The 11,326-nt window shown below is 30.2% G+C and overlaps 2 protein-coding genes across 2 annotated transcripts in view; both read left to right on the forward strand.

Moving 5' to 3' along the window:
* Positions 1 to 2,796, forward strand: part of LOC108729565 (nose resistant to fluoxetine protein 6-like) — a gene marked incomplete at its 5' end in the record, with an annotated part of 10,396 nt that extends 7,600 nt beyond the window's left edge. Inside the window, 3 exons of the mRNA XM_018458737.1 lie at positions 1,463 to 1,637; positions 2,338 to 2,477; positions 2,551 to 2,796. Of these exons, the coding sequence (XP_018314239.1) occupies positions 1,463 to 1,637; positions 2,338 to 2,477; positions 2,551 to 2,679 (444 nt within the window). The remainder of the gene's footprint in view (positions 1 to 1,462; positions 1,638 to 2,337; positions 2,478 to 2,550) is intronic.
* A 4,482-nt stretch (positions 2,797 to 7,278) lies between these two features.
* LOC108729566 (nose resistant to fluoxetine protein 6-like) overlaps positions 7,279 to 11,326 on the forward strand; it is a 5,427-nt gene continuing 1,379 nt past the window's right edge. Inside the window, exon 1 of the mRNA XM_018458738.1 lies at positions 7,279 to 7,456. Within this exon, the coding sequence (XP_018314240.1) occupies positions 7,435 to 7,456 (22 nt within the window). The 5' untranslated portion in view covers positions 7,279 to 7,434. The remainder of the gene's footprint in view (positions 7,457 to 11,326) is intronic.

The raw sequence follows: 11,326 nt of genomic DNA on the forward strand, positions 1-11,326 counted from the left end.
GAGCATATGTCTATAGGACTTTTTTTCTTAGTTTTTTACTCCTCTACACGCTCCCGAAGTTTTGCCATTTAATTTGGAAACACCCTGTATAATGACAATAAACATACATTGCTTGGTCAATTTGAATATGTAAAAGTTCCAATACATCCAGAAGTGCGACATGACCACTGTTAAATAATATTGTAGCAACAATGGCGGCAATTTGAAGGTACCGCTGAACAATGACTTAGGTGTGATTTTCCAAATAACTTGATTGAAGCTTTCATTGTTATTTTCATCACAATTGAATAAATTTTTCCTCCTCTCGACACTCTGACAAACGGTCCCTCATGCAATTCGGAGAAGATCGAGTTGGCGCGTCGCTTATACCTGCGCTCTCGTGCTCCACCGGGCTTCGTCATACAAAAACTGCTCTACGAAAACTGCTGTATCTCTGTCAATTTTCCGAATATCTCTTTAAAACTTGGCATATGAATTCCCGATACGTATATCTTTCAAAATATTACAAAATTAAAAAATTGATTTTTTTTTTTAGATTTTACCCTGTCTATAGCCCTTAAAGGTGTCTTTTTGTCATGAAATGGAAGCTTTTGAACTGAGAGGCCAATTAGAAAAAATATTTTTTTCTTGTCAGTCTAATATATATGTGCGTGCAGGTTTTTATTTGTTCGATAATTTTTAGTAATCATTATAAAAAAAGTTAGTTTTACTATTTATATAAGGTAGGGAAAAAATATAAAAACCTTGAAAAATCTCGAAAAATATAAGTTTCACCGAAAAGAGCATTTCGGATAAAAATTGTAGAATTTAGATAGACCTATTTATTAGCTTTATCAATTTGACCATCCATGCCGTCGCTAAAGTCAGGTCAAGGTCACCTTGAATTTTTTAAGTGAAACCTTCTATTATTTATTGTATTATTTTATAGCTTATTTTGAGAACTTTTCAACTGATGGTTAACACTTTTTAAATGTTATTCAAGATCATGATAACATTTTTCAAAATCAGGACTTTTGAAGGTTATTCCTTTTATTATCATGTATATATATACGTACACTAAAAATGAAAATAGGAAGCACAATCTTCAAAGGACAACCTAATACGATCAGTAAATAGATCTTTTTAAACGTTACAACTTTTACCTGAAATACTTTTCTGTAAAACTAACATTTTTCAAGATTTTTTAGGGTTTCCGTACTTGTTCTCCACCCTGTATGCATACTGATTGATTATCTATAAATTAAGACACTGACATTTCTCACTTTACAATTCAATACAGCTGAAAACCACAAGTATATAATATAGAAAACTATATGAATGTATAAAAGAATTATTTAACCCACATCTAAATTGTCCTCAATATCTTGGAAATAAATCGCTAAAATCGCTGAAAATTGTTAAGATCTATATCAGTTGATCTGATTTAATATACAATATTTTAAACAAAATATATAAATTTCAGAGAACTGTAATTTTATATTGGACTCTTGGTGCTGCTTGCAACATTTCCGTGTTATTTGGTCTTTACAAACGACAAATATCCGTTCTGCTTAGTGCTATCTATGTCGCATTAAATAGAACAGTTTGGGCCATAGGCATAGCATGGATTGTAATAATGTGTTATACTGAGCATGGAGGTTAGATGATTTAATAATAGTGTTAAATAGATAAAGAATAATCATAATATTCGGACTCAGGATCTTTTTAAAAATAAAAATTTCCAGAAAGGAAAAGCTATCAGTCGAAGTTAGTTGTTACGTGCTAATGATTATTCTATCTTTAATATATATATATATATATTTATCAGTAGATATAAATATTAAATCATACAAACGTTTCAACCTTCATCAGGTCATCCTCAGTGTAAAACAATAATAATTAATCTAATTGAAAATAAAAATAAAAATAAGTATAAAGGGGTCGCAACATAAATCGGTTACATAATGAATAATTTAAATATAAAACATTTATGATGTCATTAATATTAAAAGTATTTCTAAATTCGTATTCTCTTTCGATGGCAGGATTAAAAATATATCCAATGAGGTTGCATGATTAAAATTATGATTAAGATAGACTGATTATTACTTGTTGTTTTAAAAATAGACGTTACATTTATGTGAGCATTGTAAATTTTTCAGCATAAATTGTCGATGGTAATAGAACTTATCCCTCACTGCAATCATTTGAAAAAACATATCACAAAATCTAAAAAACATATAAAAAACACTTATAATAATAAATCATAACAGAGCAATGTTAGAAATTAGAAGAAAAATTTTGTTCTTATTTATATCCATATATATATATATATATAAACGCTTGACTTTATTACAGGCATTGTTAAGAAGTTGTTAACATTCAAAGTCTGGATTCCTTTTAGTAGACTTACATACTGCGCTTACCTTTTAAATCCTTTTATCATAAATTCTCTTCGTTTGCATGAAATATCTACTCATTTAGAAATTCTGTCCATGGTAAGTACACGAACAATCAGAACTTCAACCTCGACAAAATAAATATACTTATTGTCACAATTTTCATTTTTAGAGCACTATGACCATAGGATACATTGGGATTATTTATTTCTGTGCCTATGCATTATTTTTAATGGCAGAATCACCGTATATCTTATTAATGCGAATGTTCACCCAATCTCGTAATAGGAAAAAAATGTAAGGAACACGAGATTTTGCATACATGATTGCGATGGAAATATTGTAATAATTATAATTAAAATTGAATAGAGCTTATAAATAAACTAGGTACAATTTGCATGAATTATGTGGGAGAAATGACAAGATCTATTATAAAATAAGCATAAATTTAATTAATTTAATGATTTTTTTTTTAAATCAACTATTGCGTAGAATTAATTTTAGTTTTAAAGAATTATAATTATGGCTTATATTTGTTATATTTGGTGGTTACAAAGAAATAGATTATTATCGTAATCACGAAAAATTTAGACTTCTTATTGGATTAATCATCAATTTTTTATAATCTATGTGGTCGCAATGAGCCGAGAGATAAAATTAATTTTTATAAGTCATGTTTCAGATTTGTTTTTACCGTTGTTGAATCCAAGTTAAATCTTTTATAGTCTTCTGATTTCATCGAATAAAATAGTGTTATTATTTTATTCCTGCTTTTTATGCCCAGTGTTCGATTTAATAATTTAATTAGATTTAGATTGATTAGAGAATGTGTAGCGATATGTGATGAAAATAAATGTAATTTGTATCTTCGAAAAAAAAACTAATGTACGAAATTAAAAATTAAAACCTATATAGAGGAAAGTGGGTGAATTGTGCACACCTAAGGGAAATTTATTGTCCTGGAATGGTTTTCCAAGTTCAAAGCGATATAAGTATGGAAATAGAAACTATAAACATTTTTCTACCATTACGTATCCTCATATTGAACAGATTTTCATTGAATAAGGTTGTATTTAGCAAAAAGGAAAAAACGGAAAAACGAAAAAATTTCTCTCGCGTCGGGTAATTGTGCGCATGGGTTGGATAATTGTGCGGAAAGCAAAAATCGTAGGAAATGAATGAATTATGGAATATGTTGACAAAGAAATCAGAAAATATATATATAATATTGCAATATAAATATATATTAAATATATGTTATATATATTAAGCAAAAATACAAAACTAATATAATAATAATGCACATAGACTTTGTCAAAATAAAATAACAATGCAAAGGAAAAACGAAAAAATTAGTGCTAGTCACATAGTCCATGAAAGATGGATAATTGTGCGCATTTCAAAACGCTTGCCCGCCGCGATCTAACTAGATATGAAATATGGTTACTTCAATATTTCTTAACCAAACTTAATAAGTAACAGCTCAAAAGACGCACATAATAATATACTTTAATAACGTATGCAACTTTAAACAAACAAATTAAAAATATGGACTTACCATCTTATTTTCTGAATGTTAAAATAACAAGAAAAGATGTAATTTCACTTTTTTATATTTCTCTGGGTAGCAATGTATTTACGTAGTATCTTTTGTAGTTATATCTTAAGAGGACGACCTCCTACGTAAAAATTTCACCACAGTGATGTCTTCATCAATTGGAAAAGTACCAAATCAGGATGCGCACAGTTCCTCACACTTTCCCCTAATCTTAACTAACAAATTAAATTCTATCAATTTAAAAAACAAGATACAAGTGGTGCCATCATTGTTACTTAAATCTAATTATATGTATCATTTGTATAAAAGATTTGATATCAACAATTGGCACCAAGTCAAATCCCGTACCAACCAAATAAAGAATATAATCTAAGTGGTATACTTTAACTTTTTGTACAATGAAACATACGACGTGGACGATTCCGTCATCTTTGTAGTTTGTATTTAACTACCCTGGTAGCAAAGCCTGTAGAGACAGATTTTGAGCAGAGCCTGCTATCAATTTTTGATTGCAGAAAGGCAACAAATTGTACATAGAATTTGTACTATCAGACATTGTCAGCAAACTGCTGTTAAAAATATGACAAAGCCTGCTGAAATGTTATGCCAGCAAATTGACAGAAATCGAACAGAGTCTGCTGCATAACCTGACAGCAGATTACGAGCAGATACCGAACAGAGCATGCTGACATAACTTGACGGCAAATTGGCAGCAAAAACCGAGTAAGATCTGTCATTTTCATATACGGCATCGCCATGAGATAGACATGCTTTTCGTAAGAAGAAATCGTCGAGGAGTCCTATAAGAATTGGCGTATGTAAATCGAATAGGCAAATCTCCTAGAGATTCCAAGGCTCTTTCGGAGTGTGTTTTCTGAATCTCCAAATACTTTTTTGACTATTTTATAACTTTCTCATGTGTATTTTTGAAATGTGAAGCTAATAAACAATATTTTAGCAACAAAACTATATTGATTGTTTCCAGTTTTCAAACCAATATATACAGGGTGTCCCGTAATTCACTTGACGACGCTCGTGAGCAGGTAGAGCGGACTAAACTGAGTCGAAAAGTCTTGTACCATTTTGCAATTTTCGCAATAATTAACAAGATATTAATTACTAACAATGGCCGAATATTTTTTTTAGAATTTTTTATCAACTTTTTAGTAGTGTTTTTTTTTATTGGCAACTATTTTTACCAACATGAAAAAATGCGGTATTAAAAAATTCTGAAGAAATTCTCAGAACTTTATGAGAAGCAAATAAACAATTTTTATCTCTTGTTGTTTTTCTGTAAAGTTGATAGTATTTGAGTAAAAAATTACTGAAAACCAATATTTAGCGATTTTTAATAATTAATATCTTGTTAACTATTGCGAAAATTGTAAAATGGTAGAGAACTTTTCGACTCAGTTTAAGTCCATTCTACCGCTATGCGAGAGTTTTATCATTAATTGTCAGACAAAGTATTAAAAAGTTAAATTCCTAACACGCTCATATATGCAAAGCAATAAACAAAACAAATACAAGATCAATAGATTTAAACGAGCATACCGGATGATTAGTTAATTCATTTTATTATTTCGCTTATGAGAAATATAAAGCACGCACGTCATACGTTTCGGATTTAATTTAGCTCTCCTCAACAAAGAATTTTTACATTAGTTAAATATAAATATAAAAGATCTCATCTCACATACAAATAAAAATAGCAAATGTCATATAGTGCTTTTGTACGGTGTCAGTAGGAAGTCAAAATGTACGTTAATGTCCAGATTATTATAAAATTTGTGTTGCAAATTAATTCTTCGGTCCATGGCGAGAACGGATAACGTCAAATTATAAAATCCTTTATGTATGTACCATCAAATTTACAGTAATGCATACGATATCAGAAAACTAGTTATGGTAGGAGATTTAGTCTATCTTTTAATAATATTTCGAATAAAGCTTTATGTAAAATATATATAAAATGTTTATAAAACATTTCAAAAAATGAATAATAATAGGAGAGACGGGGCTAAGCTGGCATTTGAATTTTGAGTGGTAAAAATATATATCTTATGAGTTCCCAATTTATATTGCAGATGACATCTCGTGTGTCTTCTTTACCAACGAAGTTTGGTGCCGCGTTGTTATATATGTTTAGAATATTTAGATAGTCAAACGTGTTTTCGATAGTCAAAAATAATTTTTGAGATTTCATTTTCCGAATCACATCATTTTTTATGTACATACCTGCGCTCTCGTGCTCCACCGGGCTTCGTTATACAAAAACTGCTCTACGAAAACTGCTGTATCTCTTTTCCGAATAACTCTTTAAAACTTGGCATATGAATTCTCGGAACGTAAATCTTTCAAAATATTACAAAATTAAAAAATCGATTTTTTTTTTCAAAATTTTACCCTGTTTATAGCCCTTAAGGGTGTTCTTTTGTCACGAAATGGAAGCTTTTGAGCTTGAGGGGCCCCAATTAGAAAAAATATTTTTTTCTTGTCAGTCTAATATACATATATGTGCGTGCAGGTTTTTATTTGCTCGATAATTTTTAGTAACCATTATAAAAAAAGTTAAAGTTTTACTATTTATTACTATTTATTAAGGTAGGGAAAAAATAAAAAAACCTTGAAAAATCTCGAAAAATATAAGTTTTACGGAAAAGCATTTCGGATAAAAATTGTAGAATTTAGATAGATCTATTTATTAGCCTTATCAATTTGACTATCCATGCCGTCGCTAAAGTCAAGTCAAGGTCACTTTGAATTTTTGAATTGAAACCTTCTATTTTTTATTGCATTATTTTATAGCTTATCTTGAGAACTTTTCAACTGATGGTTAAAACTTTTTAAATGTTATTCAAGACCATGATAACATTTTTCAAAATCAGGACTTTTGAAGGTTGTTCCTTTTATTATCATGTATATATACGTACACTAAAAATGAAAATAGGAAGCACAACCTTCAAAGGACAAACTAATAAGATCAGTAAATAGATCTTTTTAAACGTTACAACTTTTACCTGAAATACAATACTTTTCTGTAAAACTAACATTTTTCAAGATTTTTTAGGGTTTCCGTACTTGTTCTCCACCCTGTATGCATACTGATTGAGTATCTATAAATTAAGACACTGACATTTCTCACTTTACAATTCAATACAGCTGAAAACCACAAGTATATAATATAGAAAACTATATGAATGTATAAAAGAATTATTTAACCCACATCTAAATTGTTCTCAATATCTTGGAAATAAATCGCTGAAATCGCTGAAAATTGTTAAGATCTATATCAGTTGACCTGATTTAATATACAATATTTTAAACAAAATATATAAATTTCAGAGAACTGTAATTTTATATTGGACTCTTGGTGCTGCTTGCAACATTTCCGTGTTATTTGGTCTTTACAAACGACAAATATCCGTTCTGCTTAGTGCTATCTATGTCGCATTAAATAGAACAGTTTGGGCCATAGGCATAGCATGGATTGTAATAATGTGTTATACTGAGCATGGAGGTTAGATGATTTAATAATAGTGTTAAATAGATAAAGAATAATCATAATATTCGGACTCAAGATCTTTTTAAAAATAAAAATTTCCAGAAAGGAAAAGCTATCAGTCGAAGTTAGTTGTTACGTGCTAATGATTAATCTAACTTTAATATATATATATATATATTTATCAGTAGATATAAATATTAAATCATACAAACGTTTCAACCTTCATCAGGTCATCCTCAGTGTAAAACAATAATAATTAAACTAATTGAAAATAAAAATAAAAATAAGTATAAAAGGGTCGCAACATAAATCGGTTACATAATGAATAATTTAAATATAAAACGTTTATGATGTCATTAATATTAAAAGTATTTGTAAATTCGTATTCTCTTTCGATGGCAGGATTAAAAATATATCCAAGGAGGTTGCATGATTAAAATTAAAGATAGACTGATTATTACTTGTTTTAAAAATAGACGTTACATTTATCTATATAACTTCAGCATTGTAAATTTTCCAGCATAAATTGTCGACGGTAATAGAACTTATCTCCCACTACAATCATTTGGAAAAATATGTAACAAAAATTCATTATCGTATGAACTTGCCGTAATAAATCGAGGCCGATTTTTGCAGTAAACTTTATAGGGAGTAGCGCACTTGCACACAGTTCAATTGCACACGCTATTCACATCGGCCTGTTCCTAGTAATTTTGACCTTCACCAATAAGATTGTATTATTTTAAATTAGCCAATTAGTGATGTGGGCAATTGATATATTGTATACCCTACTTTATATACATACAGTCTACAAGTTTCTCAGTCCACACAATTGCAGTAGGTTCACAATTTTCCTCAGTGATACATTCTTTTTAAATTATTGTCTGATAAATTAGTTATCTCAAACGTAATGCGTCATTGTTAATTTGCACTACGTTTGAGATAACTGACGAAAATAAGATAATAGATTGAGAAACTTGTAGACCGTATAGGGTAACTCTGGCAAATATACGCCGCAGAAGTCAGAAAAAATAGAAGGAGTGGGAATAATTTTCTTGCAACTACTATGTTACATGCTTTTATGTTATATAAGTATTGTGTTTCAGCTTCTTACTGTTAATATTAATGAAATTATTGTGAGTTGAATCGATTTGCGACTGTAATAAGTAGCGCCATCATAAATTATAATCTACATAAAATGATTACTGTAGGGCGTGTAAAAGACTTATGCCCATTTCTACCAATGTAGTTTAACCTTAATTCAACTTACTCTTCATCTTTTTCTAGTTTCAAGAATAAGAAAAAGGTGAAGAGTAAGTTGAACCGAGATTAAATTTAATCTACATTGGTAGAAACGAGCATTAGTTGTTATTTCGTGATACATACATGTAGAGGAATAATAAAGCATATTGTATAACAAGATACAAGTGCTTTGCTTTCGTATTCTTTGTTTAGTTTGTTTTCTTGTATATCCCACCTGTTTGGGATACACGGCATTTTTAACGGTCGGGATGCCCGCAAAGCATACAAAGTGCGCAGATTGAATTCAGTGCATTAAATGCATTACAGGAAATATGTACCATATGTCATAATATTTGTGATATACATATATGTAGGAAGATTGTAATTATTATCTATTACTTCATATACAGTACTGGACAAAATAAAGTACGCACTCCAAACATTTTCACATTTATGTAAATAACTCGCCAGTCCTGGTAGATAGCATAATGATGAATGAGATAAAAGAAAGATATTTTAGTCTACTTTGCAATAATGATTACAAAAATTTCAAAAACAATTCGAAATCCTTTAATAATCAAGTCCGATTTATTATCAAATTTATCATGGACAAAATAAAGTACGCACAACATTGTTTATGAAAATAATAACAACTGGCGTTGTTGATGATGAAAGATACATAAATATAACAATGAAGGATATATAAACAAATGAATAAAGCAGGTTTGTCAGTTAATAATATTGCTAGATAGAGTATAGTAAGAATTCTTCATCAGTGAACATGGAAACCAAGCAAATTTGTTTGCAAATTCGAAAACTGATAATTCAGGATTGTCAGAAGAGGCTTTCTAATAGAAAAATTGGTCGCAAGTACAATGTAAGTGAAGGCGCAGTCCGAAAGATATGGAAAAAATTCCAGGAGCTTGACACAGCGGATAAGACAAGACGTGGACGGAAGAAAAAGACAAATCCAATCGAATCATACTGGAAGTAAAGAAAAATTCAACTGTTACTAATCGTGTTATTCGAGAAAACCTACAATTAAATATTTCCGAACGAACGGTACGGAGGAGACTTCGAGAAGTTGGACTTAGAAACAGTTTTGCAGTGCGTCGTCCTTTGATTCGGAAGGCCAATAAAATCAAACGTCTGGAATTTGCAGAAAAATACGTTAACAAGTCAGTGGATTTCTGAAAAAAGGTCCTTTGGAGTGACGAAAGCAAATTTGAACTTTTCGGTCATAAACAGCGACCACGAGTCTGGTCAAAGCCTAGCGAAAAACTTATCGATAAAAATATCCAAAAAAACACTCAAACATGGAGGAGGCAGCATAACAGTGTGGGGATGTTTTGCGTGGTCTGGTTTGGGAAATCTAGTCAAAATCGACGGTATAATGACAGCAGATGTATACATTGATATTCTCAATGAAAATTTAGAAGAGTCTCTGCTAAAGGTTGGTCTCGAGAACAACTTCATTTTTCAACAAGATAACGATCCCAAACATACCGCTCGTAAAACTACCGCTTTTTTTCGTACTTCTAGGATCAAACTGCTCGATTGGCCAACGCAATCGCCAGATCTGAATCCGATTGAAAATTTGTGGTCGATTTTGGACCTGAAGCTTGATAAAGGGGAAGTAACGAATAAAATTAAGTTGTTGGAAGCATTGATGAAAGCATGGAAAAATATCGATCAGCAACACATCCAAAATCTTGTCGAAAGTATGCCTCGACGTTTGCAAGCCGTCATACGAGCAAAAGGTGGTCATACAAAATATTAACTATAAACTTTGTCTTTATTACACTTTTTTTTTCACTTGCGTACTTTATTTTGTCCATGATAAATTTGATAATAAATGTAACGGACTTGACTATTAAAGGATTTCGAATAGTTTTTGAAATTTTTGTAATCATTATTGCAAAGAGTAGATTAAAATACCTTTCTTTTATCTCATTCATCATTATGCTATCTGCCAGGACTGGCGAGTTATTTACATAAATGTGAAAATGTTTGGAGTACGTACTTTATTTTGTCCAGTACTGTACATATTTATCATTTTTATTCCTTAATTAAACACTATAAACGCATTTTATAAGTTATTATGTTATTTTACGTCTTATTTATATGCATTATTTGTAAATTTTTCATGAGCCGTACATACCCTTCCTTCGCCTATAGGTAGCCGTATATCCCACCCCTATGGAATATACGGCAAAAATGCATGAACATTTTTCAAAAAGTTCATTTTGTAACACGAAAAATAAGTATATTTCGGATTTCTAATATTTTTTTCATAGTAGTAGACAGTACAAAGTTTTTACTGATATAATTCGTTTATTTTAAACATAGTAAATAATACTTAATAAATTAAGTTTTTGATAAGTACGGCGTATACCTCTATAGGGTAACTCCGGCAAATACGCTGCGCTGGGATTTACGTCGCAGAAGTCAGAAAAAATAGAAGAAGTGGGGGTAATTTTCCCGTAACTACTCTATTACATGTCTTTATGTTATATTAGTATTGTGTTATGACTTCAGCTTCTTACTGTTAATATTAATGAATTTATTGTGAGTTAAATCGATTTGTCACTGTAATAAGTAACGCCATCATAAGTTATAATCTACATAAAATGATTAATGTAG

This window comes from Mycetomoellerius zeteki, unplaced genomic scaffold (genome assembly GCF_001594055.1).
Source record: "Mycetomoellerius zeteki isolate Tzet28-1 unplaced genomic scaffold, Tzet1.0 scaffold761, whole genome shotgun sequence".
In the NCBI taxonomy this organism is placed as follows: domain Eukaryota; kingdom Metazoa; phylum Arthropoda; class Insecta; order Hymenoptera; family Formicidae; genus Mycetomoellerius; species Mycetomoellerius zeteki.